The sequence below is a fragment of the Pipistrellus hanaki genome (assembly GCF_964339955.1).
Source record: "Pipistrellus hanaki genome assembly, chromosome: 5".
Taxonomy (NCBI): domain Eukaryota; kingdom Metazoa; phylum Chordata; class Mammalia; order Chiroptera; family Vespertilionidae; genus Pipistrellus; species Pipistrellus hanaki.
Window position 1 is genome coordinate 100,083,498 of NC_140507.1, and position 20,041 is coordinate 100,103,538.

The following is a 20,041-nucleotide window of genomic DNA, read 5'->3' on the forward strand; positions in this document are numbered from 1 at the left end:
CGAGGCCTGTCTCCAAGCTGCTCTGAGGCCTCGGGCCGGAGGTGTGGGGAGTGTGGGGGTGTCCTCGGGCAGGAACAGGAACCTCCCGTGTGCCCCTGGGAAGCAGGGTTCATGCCCCAAGGCGCTAGCGCCACGGGTTCAAAGAGCAGCGAGGGGCACGGCCCTTCGTTGGAAAAGCGGGAGCGGTGACCTGAAAGGGGATGTGCTGCGTGGGGGACGTGCTACGTGAGGGACGTGCTGCGTGAGGGGACGTGCTACGTGAGGGACGTGCTGCGTGAGGGGACGTGCTGCGTGAGGGGACGTGCTGCGTGGGGGCCGTGCAGCGTGAGGGAACGTGCTGCGTGGGGGCCGTGCTGCGTGGGGGCCGTGCAGCGTGAGGGAACGTGCTGCGTGGGGGACGTGCAGCGTGAGGGAACGTGCTGCGTGGGGGCCGTGCTGCGTGAGGCGCCGTGCAGCGTGGGGGCCGTGCAGCGTGGGGGAAGCGCGCCGTCGCCGCGGGCCAGGCGTATTGCCGTGGACTGCAGGCCGCCCTTGCCACGCGCTGCCGGGACAGCGTGGCAACATGTTTTGGCCACGACGATGGCGCGGAGGTCGCGGTGGGACCCTGTGACTTGCGCTCTGAGTCAGGGACCCGGGCACCAGGCGGCGCTGGGGACGGGGAGCTGGTGCCTGGGGCGGCCCCCCCAGAGGAGATTCACGGTTTGGGGGCTCCCGGGGAGAGGGGACAGTCGGACGACAGGTGCTTCTAACCATGAGCACTTTGTTCTATCGGCCATTTATCTTGCTATTTCTGCAGGAAATACAAATCAATGGAACTACCAAAAAAATTTTCTCAACATGGTCATTGGAGTACCCTAAAATTGAGATGAGGAGATTTGGAATTCGGGTCTTAGAAAAAGGACAGAAACATTGGAGAGAGCTGCTGTTGTCTCAGTCCCACTGTTTACTTCTTTAATATACTTTATTGATTTCAGAGAGGAAGGGGGAGGGAGAGCGAGTCATGGATTGGCTCCTCCTGCTGCCTCTCTCTGGGGACCGAGCCGCAACCCGGTGCCCCCCCCCACCCCCGCCCCCGGAGGGAACCGTGACCTCCTGGTCCCTAGGTCCATGCTCAACCCTTGGGCCACACCGGCCTCCACTGATGTCAGAGGGAGGAAAAGACAGCCTTTTCCCACCCAAGTCTGAGCCCTGTGGCGCTCACGAGGGGCCCTTCCGCCCCTCCCCTCCCGCCGCCCCCCACGGTCCCTCTGCGGCTCCCGCTCCCACAGTCCCATCCCTCTGTCCGTGCCTCTGCGTCGCCCTGTGGCTGCGGCGGGTCTCCTGGGCCAGCGTTGCCCACCTGAGAGTCACCATCGTTCGCTCCGGACACCAAGAGCGAAAGGCATTGCCCGTGGCCAGGAAGATGAGCGCCTCTCCTCCTGTCCCCTTCCAGAAAGGCTTCACCCCGCTGCACGTGGCCGCCAAGTACGGCAGCCTGGACGTGGCCAAGCTGCTGCTGCACCGGCGGGTGGCGGCTGACGCCGCCGGGAAGGTACGCCCAGCCCGGCGGGTGGGGGGCCGGCCCACGCCTTCCTCTCACCGGCCCAAGCGTGCCCTCACTCAGGGGAGCCCACCTGGCCACGCCGCGCCCTGGTGGTTCCAGCGGGTTCCTGCCCCTGCAGCTCGGCCTTCCCGGTGCGGACGAGTCCCTGCAGGGTAGCCCTTAGGCAGCTGCTCGCTGCGGCCCCTCCTCCTGCTCCGCTGTTCACTAATGCACATGGGCTTGCCCCGGCGCCCACGCCCCTGGGCACTCACTCACCAGGAGCCCACCCCGCCCTTGCAGAACGGCCTGACCCCGCTGCACGTGGCCGCCCACTATGACCACCAGGAGGTGGCCGTGCTGCTGCTGGAGAGAGGCGCGTCCCCTCACGCCACTGCCAAGGTGAGGAGCGGGCTGCGGGACCCCGGGCCTGGGCGGGGTTGGAGCCCTGGGGTGGAGTGGCCAGCCAGTCCTTGTGAGTGAGTGAGAGTGCAAATGCATGTCAGCGGGAGGTCCGAACAAGACCCTGAAGGAACCTCACATGATTCTGGGTAACACAGCGAGCACCAGTGATGCTCGGCTCCAGAGCAGGTTCAAGAGCAGCCTGGCCAGCTGGTCCAGGACAGCCCCCAGTGCAGAGGCTCGGAAACTGGGTTCTGCCTGGCAGGCTGAGGGTAGAGGAGGGCTGGCCTGGGGAGAGCAGATCAGGGGAGCCCTGGGACCCTCGGATGTTAGGGTGGGGCGTCCACAGGGCACGGGCTCACCTCAGGCTGCTCTTCAGGAGGGACCATTGTTCAAAGGGTGGATTTGGAGTTTGGGTTCCATGTCCCTCTAACTACCCTGCGGTGCCCTGTGACACTGCCTTAGAGGTTCCAGTGTTGTGGGTGGGGACTTGCCATGTACCACGCTAGGGGTGTCGAACTCAATCAGAGAAGGGGCCAAAATCTAAAATCCAGCCTAAATCGCGGGCCGAATGGTTTACTGAACAATCATAAACTGACAATGTCATAAACTGACAGCGGAGTGCAGTGATGACAGCGAGGTGCGGGCCACATTGCAAGGCCTGGCGGGCTGGATTTGGCCCGCGGGCCTTGTGTTTGACACATGTGTACCACGCACTGGCTTTTAGTTTTCTGTCGACAGCCTCCAGAGATGGGCATCCATCCGGGCAGCTGCTAAGCTCTCCCTCTGTTTCCTCTTACTTTGTAGAATGGCTACACTCCCCTGCATATTGCTGCCAAGAAGAACCAGATGCAAATCGCATCCTCACTCCTCAGCTACGGGGCCGAGACGAATGTCGTGACCAAGCAGGGTGTGACCCCGCTGCACCTGGCCTCCCAGGAGGGGCATACGGACATGGTTACCTCACTCCTGGACAAAGGGGCCAATGTCCACACGTCGACCAAGGTATTCCACTTTGTCTCTGGTTTTGGTCATGAGCCTTTAGGATGGGCGTAAGGAGAAGCTGTCTGTGCGGATGTGGGCAGAATGAAGGGTTGTAAGAGAGGCGGGCCTGTTACAGATCTGAGGACTGGCCAGTGGGGCCAGGAAACCACGGAGCCAGGACAGGTGCACAGACATGGTGCATCCTCACATCCTACTTTTCCTGTGAGTCCGTCACAGTTCCGTTTCTCTGAGACTGTGCTGTCACTCCCAGTTCACACTCTGTCCTGCCTGGAGCCCTAATTCCAGAGCCCAGAGAAAGATGGCAGTGCCATCTGGGGCTGCCTGCCTGCTGGTTCATGCCCACTGCCCATGTCACTCTCCAGCTGCTGAGCCTCAGAAGCTTCTACGCATGGGGGCAGGGACACCGTGGAATGCAGGTTCTGAGCCCACTTTGCCTGGTGGGGAGGTGGGGGGTGTCAGGGAATCAGTGTCTATAATAAAGCACCCCAGTCATTTCAGCCTTTCCCAGAGAATGGCCTGTGGACACACATAGTAACTGCAATAGAGTAAGAGTCAGGCCCTAGCCGGTTTGGCTGAATGTATAGTGTTGGCCTGTGAACTGAATGGTCCCAGCTTCAATTCCAGTCAAGGACACAAACCTTGGTTTCAGGCTCAGTCCCCACCTTGGTCAGGGCAAGTGTGGGAAGCAGCCAGTCGATGTTTCTGTGTGTGTTTCCCTCCACTCTCTAAAAATCAGTAGGAAAGCATCCTCAGGTGACGATTAACAATAACAACAATAGAATGAGAGTCGGAAAAGACACCAGTATACAAACATGCCAACTTTACACGCATGTGTTTTCCCCTACATCTATTCGTGAGCTCCCTGCTATCCATGTGCCTATCTTCACGTGTGTCTAGTCCACTGATAGCAGCTTCAACTGAAAAGGATCTCAGGTAATAAGCAAAACCAATGCCAAATTGTTCTACTGCTTCAGAAGAGCACACAGTTTCTGTTTCTGTGTAAGACCAGCTGAAACCAGTAAGTTCATATTTTCAGGAGTAACCATAATACAACATTGACACGATATTCCTTGTCAAATTCCCATGTAATAACAAATGAACAAGCCCAGCCCTTAAATACAGGCCTGTTCGCTATCAAGCCAGAGGAAGATCTTCTCTCTGCATATTGGTTCCTGAGGAGCCCATGGCTGGAGACCACAGATTTTGGAGACATGTCTTAGCTGCCTTAGCCTCACCTGGCGGTAGAGACAGGCCTGCTGATTTTAACTGGTGTGCACTGGGCGAGGACTGCTGGCTCCAGGATGATCCCGCTGCTTTGGTCTTATCAGGAGAGAGACAGATGGAGCAGATAGACTGTGCTGAACAGGACGCTATGGGCAGAAGCTGCCCACTGATATGCTCAAGTAACAAGAAAACTTCCTGCCATTTGAATGGTACTAATGAACACTGTGACACAGACTAGTGATTCAGGTTTTAAAGATGCTCTTTAGCCCACCGATTGGCTCAGTGGTTGAGCATTGAGCTATGAACCAGGAGGTCATGACTCAATTCCCAGTCGGGGCACGTGCCTGGGAGGTGGCTCCGTCCTCAGGGTGGGGTGTGCAGAGGCAGCTGATCGGTGATTCTCATTATTGATGATTCTAGCTCTCTCTTTCTCTGGAAAAAAAACAGTGTTCTTTAAATTTCTATCTTCTTGATGGGAGCTACTTACGCCCATGCTGAGGCTGCCAGATTGTGGCCGAGACGGAACGAGCCTCTCCCCTCCCATCCCTGGCCTGTTTCTTACTGGTTCTGAACGGTGCTTCACTGGCATATCCAGTTAATTAGCCATCTTGGGTGCTCACGTGCCAGGCATTTATATAAAACTGGCCAATGGATGATGCTGTGTATAAACAATGGGGCGACCTCTTATTTAGCACCTAGCACCCTAGACAGCAGTGTCCTGCCTTTGGGTGCTGGAGGAAACCATGCTGAGCTCATTCTGTGCACCTGTGATGTTTTATTGATGGATAGGCTGACTGTTGCAGTGCTTATAAAGTAGTAGTAGTGGTTGGTGGGTCAGTTATTTAAGTGAGTAAATACTCAGCTGGAGGCACAGATGGGGTTGAAGGGAGTGTTGTCGGGAGCATCTTCACTGATTATTTTAATGTCGTGGGTCATGATGTAAGTGCCTAACGTAGAAAACGATTGGCTGACAGTGTTGGCGAGCAGAGGACCTGCCTTGGGTGTAAAGTCACCGTAACTTAGGGGGTTTGTCTTCAATTTCAAAAGATGTGGTTTCCAGGGAGAAGCTGTAATTACAGGACTTTTTTTCAAGATGGGATATTACAGACGATCACATCTCCACTGTACCCTCTGCTTCCATTCTCTGCAGAGTGGACTCACAGCCTTGCACCTCACAGCCCAGGAGGACAAAGTGAATGTTGCCGACATTCTCGTCAGGCACGGGGCAGACCAGGATGCCCACACGAAGGTACAAGGCTTCTGTCACTGTTTTGGTGGGTCCTGCCCTGGGTGACTCCCAGCCACCCCCTTGGGACACCCAAGTCCCTGCCCCCCTCCTCACAAGTCTGTCCTGCTCACACATTGTGATCAGTCTCCTGCTTCCAGAACCAAGTCTGAATGGAGAGAGGAGCAGAGATGCCAGTGCTGATCCCAGTGTTGCACCCACGCTGCCAGCTCCCTGCTGCTCAGCCAGGCGGTGACCTGCTGTTGTCCTGCACCCACTTCCTCCATGCCCTTGGCTGATGTGGCTTTACCCTCTCTTTGCCATGAACCCCTCATTCCACCTCTGCTGCATTTTCCCGCATCCCCACCGGGCCTTCTCTGGCCTCATCTACCTATTTTCAGATCCCACCATCTGTGCCCCTGTCTTAGCTCTTTTTCAGGTTAAGTCACACACATGCCTAGTCTCCTATGTTGGTGTGAAGTTCTATGTTCCTAACCAGCTCCCCGTGTTTGTGTCCACAGGATGCACACCTAAGTAATATCTATACAATCAGAGTGTGTCACACCCGCTAAGTAATAGCTGTACAGTCCGATAGAGTGTGTCACACCCGCTAATAGTTGTACAGTCGGATAGAGTGTGTCACATCACTAAGTAATAACTGTCCAGTCAGATAGAGTGTGTCACATCACTAAGTATTAGCTGTACAGTCGGATAGAATGTCTCACGCCCACTAAGTCATATTTGTACAATCAGATTGAGTGTCTCACATCCACTAAGCAATATCTTTACAGTCAGGTAGAATGTCCTGCTGAGACTAAAACTCTGTCCTCCCTCGACCCCCAAGGTGTAATTAGTGAGTGGTCATTTGCTTGTTAATTGTTATTACAGCTCGGTTATACTCCTTTAATTGTGGCCTCTCACTATGGAAATGTGAAAATGGTTAACTTCCTTTTGAAGCATGGAGCCAATGTCAACGCCAAAACCAAGGTAAATGCTGTTCTCATTTCATTTATGTTGCAAAAGTTTCAACCACATGGATGTTCCGTGTGCTCGCTATCATACACATGTGCTTTTATGTTAGTTTTTCTAAAGTGACTGAGTAAGAGAAGGAAGAAGGCGACTGGCGGAAGGTAGGGAGGGAGAGGGTGTGAGAGAGTGAGGAAGCCATAGAGGAAAGTGTAGATGTGTGTGGTGTGTGTATGTATGAGCTGGGGACAGTTAGATTCTGCAGGTCCTCCAAGGGGCTGCCAAACTGGGCAGTCTTAGATGGCAGAGCCTTACGCACAAAGTAGACACTTATGGGCGGCCAGTGTGAATACAGAGACCACGCCATCTTGAGAAACAGAGCTGCTTAAGACTAGGATCCTGCCCTGAGCAAAACCCAATCATGTCTCAGATGCAAACCAGGACCCTGCAGCCACTGGGGACAGAGAACTGCAACCATAGCTCCAGATTAACAGATAACAAGAATTCCAGCTTCCTGGCCTCAGATTTCTGTGAGTCAAAGAGCCTTTCCCCTTCCCCACAGGCTAGTGGATAGCACCATAGTAACTGATAGAGCTGCCCCTTGCTTGAGAGCACTCGCCCCAGTGTTGCTACTACTGCAAGTTAAGAGACTGAAATCTGCTCCCCACAATGCAACTGGGCAACCAGACCCGAAGCCCACACAGGGCAGCAGTGTCACCTGACTTCAATTCTGGGCAAGCACACACGGAAGTCTTTTCCACAGCACACAGAAGTATGTTTTCTGCAGCGCAGGCATGCCATAGAGCTATTGTGCAACCCAGTCCCCCATGGGACCCAGATTCTCTCAGCAAAGACAGAACTGAGCTCCACTGACTTGACTTTGTTTCTTACTGTGTGTGCCTGGGATCCCTGACATACAGCACACTCACACTAAGAGCCAGTGATTCCAATTCTTGGTGCATGCACACACCGGTACTCTGATTCTCAGCGAGAATCCGCACAAGGCAACAGAGACTCTAATAGTTGATTCTTGGTACAAACACAGGGAAACACTGACTCCTGGCACGTACTAGGGGACTCATTTTTGGCACACACCAACAGTGAAGTGCAGGCAGGATCCCTTATTCTAGGTGCACACACAAGACCACACTGAATACTGGTAACACTGACCCTGGGCAAGCCTGGTTCCCACCAACCCCTAGCAGCCACATGTTCTAGTGTTGGAGCACTTCAGTGACACTCAGATGGTGCGAAGTTCCCACAGCACAGGATCCTGGACCACACAAGTTGAAGTTTGAACCTTCTGGTTATAGTCAGAATATGGAGACAACACAATCCCCAGAGGAAAGAAAATGAGGAGTCGCCAAGAAAGGAAATTAGTGAAATTGAAGCATGCAACATGACTGAAAAAAAATTCAGAGTAATGGTTGTGGAATTTATACATCAGATGGATGAGAAAATCCACAACCTATGCAAGAATCAGGAAGGAATGAAAAGTAATATAGCTACAATGAAAAACACAATGGAAAGTTTCAACAGTAGACTAGAAGAAGCAGAGGACAGAATTAGTGAGTTAGAAGACCAGGTACAGAAACAAGCTCAAGCTGAATAGCAATTGGAGAAAAAAAATTAAAAAGCAGGAGGAAAACCTCAGGGAGCTTTGGGACAATATGAAAGGAAGCAACATAAGTATAATAGGTCTGCCAGAAAGACAAGAAGAGCAGCAAGGATTAGAAAATCTATTTGAAGAAATAAGGACAGAAAACTTCCCAGATATGGGGAAGAAAAAAGTTACACAAGTACAGAGAGTCCCAAACAGGATGAACCCAAAAGACATACACCAAGATAGGTCATAATTTCAGTGGCAAATAATAACAAAGAGATAATCTTAAAGGTGGCAAGAGAGAGACAGAGCGTTACCTACAAAGGAACTCCCATCAGATTATCAAATGAGCCGGGACTGGTTTGGCTCAATGGATAGAGCATCGGCTTGGGGACTGAAGGGTCCCGGGTTTGATTCCAGTCAAAGGCATGTACCTTGGTTGCGGGCATATCCCCAGTAGGGGGTGTGCAAGAGGCAGCTGATCGATGACTCTCTCTCATCGATGTTTCTAACTCTCTATCTCTTTCCCTTCCTCTCCGTATAAAATCAATAATATATATATATATATATATATATATATATATATATATATATATATATATATAAAGATTATCAAATGATTTCTCAACAGAAACACAGAAAACTAGAAGGGAATGGAAGGAGGTAGACAAAGTGTTGCAAAGCAAAGGAATGAATCCAAGAATACTCTATCCAGCAAAACTATCAATTAAAATTGAAGGAGAAATCGGGAGCTTCACAGACAAAAAAAAAAAAGGCTAAGGGATTTTATCACCACCAAACCAGCAATGCAAGAAATGCTAAAGGGAATACTGTAAAATAAACAGACACAAAAATAGATATGACTACAAACAAGTACCTTTCAATAATAACTTTAAACGTAAATGGACTAAGTGCTCAAGTCAAAAGATATCAAGTGGCTGAATGGATAAAAGAACATGACCCGTATATATGTGTCTACAAGAGACCCACGTCAGAAGAAGGGATTCACACAGATTGAAAGTGAAGGAATTGAAAAATATCTTTCAGCCGAGACCAGTTTGGCTCAATGGATAGAGTGTCGGCTTCGGGACTGAAGGGACCCGGGTTCGATTCCGGTCAAGGGCATGTACCTTGGTTGCGGGCATATCCCCAGTAGGGGGTGTGCAAGAGGCAGCTGATCGATGACTCTCTCTCATCGATGTTTCTAGCTTTCTATCTCTCTCCCTTCCTCTCTGTACAAAATCAATAAAATATATTTTTAAAAAAATATCTTTCAGGCAAATGGAAATGAAAAAAAAGCTGGGGTAGCAATACTTATATCTGACAAAATAGACCTCAAAGTGAATGCCATAACAAGAGATAAGGAAAGCCACTTCATAATACTAAAGGGATCAATACAACAAGAGGATATAATCCTGATAAACATATATGCACCAAATGCAGGAACACCCAAATACATAACAGAACTCTTGGAAGATATCAAAGGAGAGATCAACAATAATACAATCATAGTAGAGAACTTTAATACACCACTGACATCACTAGATAAATCATCTAGACAAAAAAGTAGCAAAGACACAGCAATTCTAAATGATCCACTACATCAGATGGACTTAACTGACATCTTCAGAACATTTCACCTCAAAGCTATGGAATATACGTTCTTCTCAAGTGCACATGGGACATTTTTAAAAATAGACCACATATTGGGTTACAAGCAAAGTCTTGCCAAATTCAAGAAGATTGAAATTATACCAAGCGTCTTGTCAGACCACAATGCCATAAAATTAGAAATAAACTACAATAAAAACAATCTAAAAATCTCAAACACTTGGAAGCTGAATAGCATGTTATTAAATAATGACTGGGTTACCAAAGAGATCAAAGAAGAAATTAAAAGCATCTTGGAAACGAATGACAACAAAAACAAAACAATCCAAAATCTATGGGACACAAAGCTGTGAGGGAAGTTTATAGCTCTCCAGGCCTACCTCAAAAAAATAAGAAAAAATGGTAGTGAATCATCTAATTCTACAACTCAAAGAATTAGAAAGAGAGCAACAAGAAAAGCCCAGAGTGAGCAGAAGAAAGGAGATAATGAAGATCAGAGTAGAAATAAATGACATAGAGACCAAAAAGATAATACAAAAGATCAATGAAACAAGAGCTGGTTCTTTGATAGGATAAACAAGATTGATGAACCTCTATCCAGGTTCACCAAAAAAGCAACAAGAAATGACTCAAACAAAATCAGAAATGAGAGAGGTGAAACAACAACAGACCCCACAAAAATACAAAGGATTATTAAAAAATACTTTGAACAACTCTACTTCAACAAACTAGACAACCTGGAGGAAATGGACATTTTCCTAGAAAAATACAACTTTCCAAAACTCAATTGGGAAGATTCTAAAAATCTCAATAGGCCGATAATTATGGAAGAAATTGAAGCAGTCATCAAAAAGCTCCCAGCAAACAAAAGTCCGGGGCCATATGGCTTCACAGGGGAGTTATACCAAACATTCAAGGAAGAACTAAAACCTATCCGCCTCAGACTATTCCAAGAAATTCAAGAAGAAGGAACAATTCCAAGCTCATTCTATGAAGCCAGCATCACCTTAATACCAAAACCAGATAAAGATAACACAATTAAAGAGCATTACAAGCCAATATGCCTCATGAACATAGATGCCAAAATCCTCAACAAAATTCTAGCAAATTGGATCCAGCAATACATCAGAAAGATCATATACCATGACCAAGTAGCATTTATCCCAGGGATGCAAGGATGGTACAATATCTGCAAATCAATAAACATGATACATCACATAAATAAATTGGGAGATGAAAATCACATAATATCAATTGATGCAGAAAAAGCATTTGACAAAATCCAACACCCCTTCTTGATCAAAACACTCAGCAAGGTGGGAATAGAAGGATCATACCTCAACATAATAAAAGCCATATATGAAAAACCCACAGCCAACATTATACTCAATGGACAAAAATAAAGCCATTTTCCCTAAGAACAGGAAAAAGACAGGATACCCACTCTCACCACTTCTGTTCAACATAGTAAAAGAAGAAATAAAAGCATCCAAATTGGAAAAGAAGAAGTAAAACTGTCCTTATTTGCAGATAACATGATATTGTACATAGAAAACTCTAATGACTCCATCAAAAAATTACTAGACTTAATAAATGAATTTGGCAATGTAGCAGGATACAAAATTAATGCCAAGAAATCTATTACATTTCTTTACACAATAGTAAACTTATAGAAAGAGAGACTAGAAAAGCAATCCCATTTACCATCGCACCAAAAAAATTAAGATACCTAGGAATAAACTTAACTAAGGAGATAAAAGACCTATATGCAGAAAACTACAGGATACTGAAAAAAAAGATAGAGGAAGACATAAACAGATGGAAGAACATACCGTATTCTTGGATTGGTAGAATCAACATCATCAAAATGTCCATACTACCCAAAGCAATCTACAGATTCAGTGCACTCACCATTAAAATACCAATGGCATATTTCACAGATCTACACGAACTTTCCAAAAATTCACATGGAATAAAAAAGGATCTTGAATAACTGTAGCAATCATGAAAAAGAAGAACAAAATAGGTGGGATCTCTATACCAGATATTAAGCTGTATTACAAAGCCACTGTTCTTAAAACAGCCTGGTACTGGCACAAGAACAGACATATAGATCAATTGAATAGAATAGAGAATCCAGAAATCAACCCAAACCACTATGCCTGAATAATATTTGACAAAGGAGGCATGAATATAAAATGGAGTGAAGACAGTCTCTTTAACAAATGGTGTTGGGAAAATTGGACAGATACATGAAAAAAATGAAACTAGACCACCAACTTACACTATACATAAAAATAAACTCAAAATGGAAACAAGACTTAAACATAAGATGGGAAACTATAAAAATACTAGAGGAATCCAAAGGCAGCGAAATCTCAGACATATGTCAAACGAAATTTTTCACTGATACTGCTGCTAGGGCAATGGAAACGTAAGAGAAAATAAACAAATGGGACTACATCAAAATAAAAAGCTTTTGCACAGCAAAAAGAAAACATCAACAAAACAACAGGAAAGCTCACTGCATGGGAGAACATATTTGCCAATGTCATCACTGATAAGGGTTTAATCTCCCAACATTTACAGGGAACTCATACAACTTAACAAAAGGAAGATAAACAATCCAATAAAAAAATGGGCAACGGACCTAAATAGTCACTTTTCGAATGAGGACAGAAGGAAGGCTAAGAGGCATATGAAAACATGCTCAAAGTCACTAATTATCTGAGAGATGCAAATCAAAACAACAATGTGGTACCATCTCACACCTGTCAGAATGGCCAACATCAACAAGTCAACAAACAAGCGTTGGCGAGGATGCGGAGAAAAAGGAACCCTCGTGCACTGCTGGTGGAAATGCAGACTGGTGCAGCCACTGTGGAGAACAATATGGAGTTTCCTCAAAAAACTAAAAATGAACTCCCATTTGACCAAAGATCCCACTTCTAGGAATATATACCAAGAAATTAGAAACACGAATCAGAAAGGATATATGCACCCCTATGTTCATAGTAGCACAGTTCACCATAGTTAAGATTTGGAAATGACCTAAGTGCCCATCAGCAGATGAGTGGATTAAAAAACTGTGAAACATCTACACAATGTAATACTACGCTGTAGTAAAAAAGGAGTTCTTACCATTTGTAACAGCATAGATAGAACTGGAGAGCATTATGCTAATTATGTTTATTTTGAAATAAACCAGTCAGAGAAAGATAAATACCACATGATCTCACTCATTTGTGGAATATAGTGAACAACATAAACTGATGAACAGAGACAGATCCAGAGGCAGAGAAGCATCCATCAGACTGCCAAACCTCAGAGGGAAGGTAGAGGAGGGTGGGGGAAAGGAGGAGAGATCAACCAAAGGACTTATATGAATATAAGCCTAATCAATGGACACAAACACCAGGGTGTGAGGGAATGAGTGTGTGTGGGGGGGTAATGGAGGGATGAGGGCACATATGTAATACTTTATAAAGAAATTTAAAAAAAAAATAGTGACTCTGAGCACACCATGCAGGTTGTACAAGGGGCTGAGGCTTTCCATTCTAATAATCCTGACAGCTTGTAGGCTGGCCTCCCTGTAAGTTCAGGGAGCTGATAACCTAGCACCTCACCACAGGGCCCTGCTGGGACACTGCGCCTCTGGTCTTAGCCGTCCCCAGCCCTCACCCGAAGAAGCACAGACAGGCTTAAACCCAGTGCCTTCCTCTTTTTAAAGGAATCCTCATGAAGGTGTGAGAAAGAAATACCAGTGAGAGAGAGATTTCTATTGGCTGCCTCCTGCACACCCTATGCTGGGGATCAAACCCACAACCCGGGCATGTGCCCTGACTGGAAATTGAAGTGGGAACCTTTTGGTTCATGGGTTGATGGTCAACCACTGAGTCATACTGGTCAGATACCATGTCTGTTTGACACTGAATTCATGTTACCTGTCTGAGGACACAGAGTACTCTGTGACCCTGGCTCTTACCACTTGGAACCTCAGCAGCATCACTCATCCCCGTGACATTAGACCATACTGCCTCCTCCTCCCACGGGTTCCTGACCTGGACCTAGTCACCTTCCCGTGCTTTCCAGCCTCTTAGTGTGACCTGACCCAGTGTAACTTCCAGGTGACACCTACTCTTCCTCACAACTCAACTGTTACTGTCTCCAGTGCCTAGGACCCCGTGTAGTTCACGGCCTTCCCTCTCCTAAGCTGCTCTCCTCCTTAAGTAGTAAATCTCCGCATCCTACACCACACCCTCCGTAATGCTTTCTTCAGAACTTTCCCCCCCCTTTTTCCTTTAATTCTCACCCAAGGACATGTTCTCATTGAATCAAAGAAAGAGGAAGGGAGAGGAATAGAGGAAGGTTGATTGGTTGCCTCCTATACCCACCCCCACTGGGAATTTAATCTCCGTGACCCTGCTGTGCACAGTGCAATGCTCCAACCAGCTGAGCCCCAGCCGCAAACTCGGACCCTTAGTCCTGAGTTCTCCTGGACGTGAGACGCAGGTAGCACCGCACGGGTTTGCTGGGTCAGCCCCACACAGAGCACTTGGGACGGTGCTTCTGCCGGAGTCCAGGGACCCTCCGGAAAGGCACGCGGCCGTGGCAGAGCCTGGCTGACGCTCACCATGTGTTGTTAAGTGTTGGTTGTTGAGTGGTTATAACGCTGGGAAGCCAGGCGTCCCACGATGAAGCATTTGCCTTCTGGGGTTTGATCTGCACTCAGATGGATTTTTGGTTGAGAGAAAAACCTTATTTTAACTTTTCAGGTTTTTTTATTTTTAAATCAATGATCTTGATTTTATTTGCTTTTGGAAGCAAATGTATCTTTTATGTATCTTCGGTGGGTAAACACACACCTTCAAAGGATGTTCTTTTAATAAACACAGGATTTTTTTTATATAAAATGACATTTTTGTAGAAGGAAGTCTTTTTTTCATATCTCATGTGTAATCATAGTTACTAAAATTGTTTGGTTGCTATGAAAATACAAACCTAAGCATTGACTTAACTACTGCAACTTTTATGAATTCGTATAAAATTTTGGCAAAGTGAACTTCTTTTATGGAACTGTTAGTCACTTAGAATTGAACCCTGTAACATCAGCTTGAGGCAAACAGGTTGGATTAAGCCTACCTAATAAAAGAGTAATATGCAAATTAACCATCACTCTGCTCAAGCCACACCCACCAGCCATGCCCACCAGCCAATCAGAGCGAGTATGCAAATTAACCCCAACCAAGATGGGTGCAGCCACAGAGAGCAGTTGAGAGGCTTGGGTTTCCTGGCAATAGAGGAAGCCAAGCTTTCCACATACCCTGCAGGCCTAGGCCTCCACTCAAGGCTACAAAGTTTCAATTATAGAAGGTAAACAAATTCAAACAGAAATGGCTGCTGGCCACAGAGCGAGCAGGAGGCTTGGCTCCGCTCCAGGCTACAAAGTTTCAATTGTAGAAGGTAAATAAATTGCAGATACCAGGGCCTCTGCTTAGGTCGCCAGGGGGCGTGGCTAGCCTGCAAACCACCACAGGCCCCTCGCCCATGCCACCCCATACCCCAAGGGAACCCCCACCCTGATCCAGCACACCCTTCAGGGCAAACCAGCTGGCCCCACCCATGTACGAGGCCTCTATGCTATCTAATAAAAGAGTAATATGCAGATTGACCATCATTCTAACACACAAGATGGCTGCCCCCATGTGGTCAAAGATTCTGCCCCCATTTGGACACAAGATGGCCGCCACAAGATAGCCAGCAGGGGAAGGCAGTTGGGAGGCACCAGGTCTGCAAAGAGGGCAGTTGGGGGCAATCTACCCTGCAGGGGAGGGCAGTTAGGGGTGGCCAGGCTGGCAGAGGAGGGAAGTTGGGGGCAAACAGGTTGACAGGGGAGCAGTTAGATATCAATCAGACTGGCATGGGAATAGTTAGGGGGTGATCAGGCTGGCAGGCAGAAGTAGCTAGAGGCAACCAGAAAGGCAGGCAGGCGAGCAGTTGGGAGCCAGCAGTCTTGGATTGTGAGAGGGTAGTCGGACATCCCTCAAGGGGTCCCAGATTGGAGAGGGTGCAGGCTGGGCTGAGGTTCACCCCCCACCCCGTGCAGGAATTTCGTGCACCGGGTCTCCAGTTATATGATAATTTGCAAAGAGTTGAGAAATCAGCGTGTAAGGCAAGCATGTCAAACTCAAAGACTAACATGGGCCAAATAAATGAGGTATGAGGCCTGCAAGTTTGACATGCTTGGTATAAGGGTGTTTTCTTTGTGAATTAGACACTTAAGGTCAAAGTCTCTGAGAAAGAAAGACATTGTTTGCTAGCATTTTCCTGTCACTTCAGAGAAATAAAAGAAAAATGGCATGTATGGCATATCTGATTCTTCACAGAATTTGAAGTTTTGGCGTTTTCATTTGTAACTGGGTGGTGGGGGGTCAGAGGTCAGGGGTGCTGGGTTAGGGGTTCCCAGCAGGATGGGCCTAAGGTGGTGGGTGGCGCTTCAACCAAATGGTCTGCAAAGCCTGTGAGCTGCTCCCGAATCCCTGGAAACCGCCTCCACGGGATGTCTTTCTGGCCGCAGTGTCCACATTAGACCGGGTCCTGCAGTAAATGGGAGCTGCCGAGGTCAAGAACATGACTGTGGCGGCGTCATCTGGGGAGCACGGGGTCTCCTGTGCAGCCCAGGAGTGTCAGCACGTGCTGCTGGGCACAACACTGGTAAACACATGGAAAGGAGGGTTCTTTAGAAGAACTCACTGCTTTTAGGCTCCTCACGAGTCCACAGTGGATGTGACTTGGGAGCAGCGTCTCTGTGACCGTTAAGTTTCCCTGGTTCCTGGGTCATTCCAGGGATGCACGGCCATGGCCACGCTCAGACCATGGGTCACAGACGTGGACACAGCCCCCAGACAGAAGGCCACAGTGATGGGGGAAGTGCAGGGACAGCAGGGGGACTGGCGGCCTGTGTGCACAGTAGACACTCATTGGACGGGGAAGCGCGTTGTGCGCTGGTTGTGAAGCAGCTGACACAATATCAAGAGACATACTCTGCCAGCCCCCACGGGTGGGTCTGACAGACGCGGAAGCTTTTGTCAGGCGATGCCAGAGGATGAGGGTAGCTCGTGGCCTACCTTCTCCCCAGGGTCTGGCTGCAGCGTGACCGTGAAGAAATGCCTCTCCCCGTTGTTCCCAGTTGTCCCCCCTGACACAGGGACTTCCTTTCCTCGCCCTGTCCCTGCCCCAGCACATCCAGGGCCCCTGCTCGGCTCAGGGCTCCTCCTCCCTTTCCTGGAGGCGAGCCCAGGCCGGAGGGGACAGATCTAAATGTGCAGACCCTGGGCACAGTGGGAAGGAACGTCCGGCCTGAGGGCCACGGAGTGAGCCCTGAGTCAGCGGCGGGAAGCCGTGCCGGGCAGGGCCAGGGCTGTGATGCGTCCTTCCTCCGGGGCAGACGCCAGCGCTGCTGCTCTCCCCGCGGCCTGGCCTGGGCTTGCGTTTCCATGCTCACAGCTCTGATTAGTGCGGAGATGCCGAGTCTCCCGGCATTTATGGGCAGAAGGTGTGCGGGTGGGCGGGCGCGTGTGCTGCGGAGAGCAGGCTCCTGGGGCTGTCGCCCCGGACACAGCATTGCCATAAGTAAGATACCTTGAACACAGGCTAATGGGCTTCTCCTCCTTCTCCTCCTCCTTCTCCCCCCCCTTCGGTCCCCACCCCACAGAGTGGCTACACGCCCCTGCACCAGGCCGCCCAGCAGGGCCACACGCACATCATCAATGTGCTGCTGCAGCACGGAGCCCGGCCCGATGCCACCACCACGGTAAGGCCCTCCGCACGCTGTCCCACTGCCACGGCCAACGCCAGGGGTGGGGAGGGACCCTCTGTTAGTGCTGCTGAGTCACCTCCGACTCCTGGGGACTCGGCACAGCCCAGCTGCAGCGTGACCGTGAAGAAATGACTTTCCCCCGTTGTTCCCAGTTGTACCCACGACACAGGGACGGAGGCTCAGCCTGTGGCTCCTCCAGTCCCTCCTCCTCCTGCTGCCTCTGCCCCAGCATCGCTGTCTTTTCCAAAGACCCGCCTCCTCCTGCGGTGTCCGAAGCAGGATAGCGCCCGTGTGCCGCCTGCCCGCCGTGCCCAGGCTGAGCAGAACAGGGTGCCATAGTCCCACCCCTCCTGAGAGGGGCCTGCACCCTCAGGCCCCAGTACAGTGGACAGGGCTCAGGCGTGTTGGGCCCACCCCTTCCTCTGGCTTAGACAGGCTCCTGGGCAAGGGGCCATTGCGATGTAAACGAGGTGGAGTGATTCCCCAGGCATGCGCAGCAGCCTGCTGCTGTGTGGTGTCTGCACAGGGAGCGTGGACTGTGCTCAGGGGCGGCCTGCCCTCCGGTCTGCTGTGCACACAGGACGCCAGTTCCCCGCTGAGGGAGGAGGGCCCTCAGCCGGGCTGGGTCTGGAGGCCTCCAGCCAGCCTCCAGAGCAGCCTCCAGCCAGCCTCCAGCCAGCCTCCAGCACCAGCCAGCCTCCAGAGCTGACCACCCAGGGGTTAAAGCCGCAAGTGCTTCTCGTTAGGAGGAGGGGCAGATGCAGCTTGTTGTGTTTCCATGGTGACCTGCTCTCCAGGCTGGAGAAGTTACTAAGACACATTCAGATGTGATGGTGAAAAGAGTGATTTCCTCAGCTGCGCCTGGCCTGGCTCCTGGGGCGGTGAGCTCACTGGCTCCATCCTCTCTCTCCCTCTCCCGCCCCCCCCCAGAATGGCAACACGGCCCTGGCCATCGCTAAGCGGCTGGGCTACATCTCTGTGGTGGACACCCTGAAGGTTGTGACGGAGGAGGTCACCACCACCACGACGGTGAGTAAGGGGCTCTGCTTGAGTTCGGCTTTCCCGTCACGCACTCTCCCCTCACCCCACGTCCTGTGCCTCAGTCTCTGCCTCTGGGGGTGAATCTGTGTGGCACACTGAGGGCCACACGTGAGTGCACTCAGGGCAGCAGCCAGAGCTCCTGAGTCTTGCACAGCCATGTGAAGTGTGTGAGTGTGAGTTCACAGGGTCTAGTTTTTCCTGCTCCTCTGCCCTCGTGCTGAGGTTGGGTATGACCCCCGCTGCCTGCCGAGGGGCAGGCCAGTCCCGGCAAACTTCTGAGCGGAGGGGACGCAGCCCCAGGAAGGCCCTGGTCCCTGCGGGGCTCACGGCGGGCCTGAAGGTTCCCCGGAAGAACCATTCCTCCCCACTTCCTCTCGGCCTTTGATTATATTTTGTTCAAAAAGAGTTAGTTGGGAAACGGTCTGTGTAGGGAAACAGAGTAGCTATGTAAAATGCTCACCACTCTCATTGACTTTGAGGGCAGGGTACATGGCCTCTGCCCACAGGGCGGGGGGACGCAGAGCGGGGCGAGGGGCCTGGGCCCGGGCCTGCGGAGCAGAGCTGGGTGCCTCCAGGGCTGTTCTCTTTGCATCGATTTGTTGGTGACGTTTCTGAAGCTGCAGACAACAGCTCGGTGACTTATTCGGAAAGTGGACAAGCGAACAGTAGAGCAGTGGGCCCCGAGGTAGAGAGGATGCGGTCAAACCTCGGCCATACGTTCACTGAAGGAGGTTCCAGCCACAGCCCAGGCTTAGACGATGGGCCAGGTGGGAGGTGGGAGGAAGGAGTGTGCTCCGGGGCGGCGGCAGCAGTGGGTGAGCACAGCTGCAGGGACCCGTCCCACGTGGGGGAGTATGGTTTATTCCTGGACAGGAAGCGATGTGTGCAGACGCACGGGGTCATGCCACTTGTTTTCTCGGGCAGTTTTAAAGCCTGTGGCCCATGTGCCCCAGTATTTTTAAAGATTTTTTAAATCCTCAGCTGAGGATATGTTTTTATTGATTTTAGAGATAGGGGAAGAGGGGGGGGAGGAGAGGGGGAGGGGGAGGAGGAGGAGAGAATATATATCATGGATATGAGTGACATTGATCAGTTGCCTCCCCTACTAGTATACACCCTGACCAGGGACAAACCTATAATCTATGTGCCCTGCCTGGGAATCGAACCCACAGCCTTTTGGTGTACTGGAAGATGCTCCAACTAACGGAGCTACCCAGCCGGGCTGTTTTTAGACATTCAAAGTGAAGTTTCTTTAAGAACTTATGTAGGAGAATCACAGTAACCCTGAGTCACCCGAGAGGCTGAGTCTTGGTGGCGTCCTCTTGCTCTCTGGTTCCTTAGGGCAGGGGCGTCTCCTCTGCAGCAGGGAGGTTTGTGTCCTATTTGGTGTCTTTGAAGCTCCGTGTTCATCGCAGGTGGCCACGACCTGGGTTCTTACACTCCTGTGCACTGGGTCATGTGTGTGCGTCTTTATCAGGTTCCCCCTAGGGGCCGCTTGCATCCTTTTTGTATCTTTTTTTCCTCTTCCATTCACCTCATTAATCCACCTGAAGGGTTTCTGGGTAGAAACAAGTGCGGAGGAGTGGTCAGCAGTGAAAACATCACCCCCCATCTCCCAGCAGCAGC

At 50.0% G+C, this 20,041-nt stretch overlaps 1 protein-coding gene across 47 annotated transcripts in view; it reads left to right on the forward strand.

The window, feature by feature from the left end:
* Positions 1–20,041, forward strand: part of ANK2 (ankyrin 2) — a 277,590-nt gene that overhangs the window by 191,303 nt on the left and 66,246 nt on the right. For 46 of the 47 annotated variants that reach the window (XM_084883347.1, XM_084883373.1, XM_084883348.1 and 43 more), the window contains 7 exons: positions 1,433–1,531; positions 1,823–1,921; positions 2,729–2,926; positions 5,301–5,399; positions 6,264–6,362; positions 17,270–17,368; positions 18,305–18,403. In XM_084883347.1, the coding sequence (XP_084739473.1) occupies positions 1,433–1,531; positions 1,823–1,921; positions 2,729–2,926; positions 5,301–5,399; positions 6,264–6,362; positions 17,270–17,368; positions 18,305–18,403 (792 nt within the window). The remainder of the gene's footprint in view (positions 1–1,432; positions 1,532–1,822; positions 1,922–2,728; positions 2,927–5,300; positions 5,400–6,263; positions 6,363–17,269; positions 17,369–18,304; positions 18,404–20,041) is intronic. The other variant, XM_084883392.1, reaches the window with a different exon arrangement.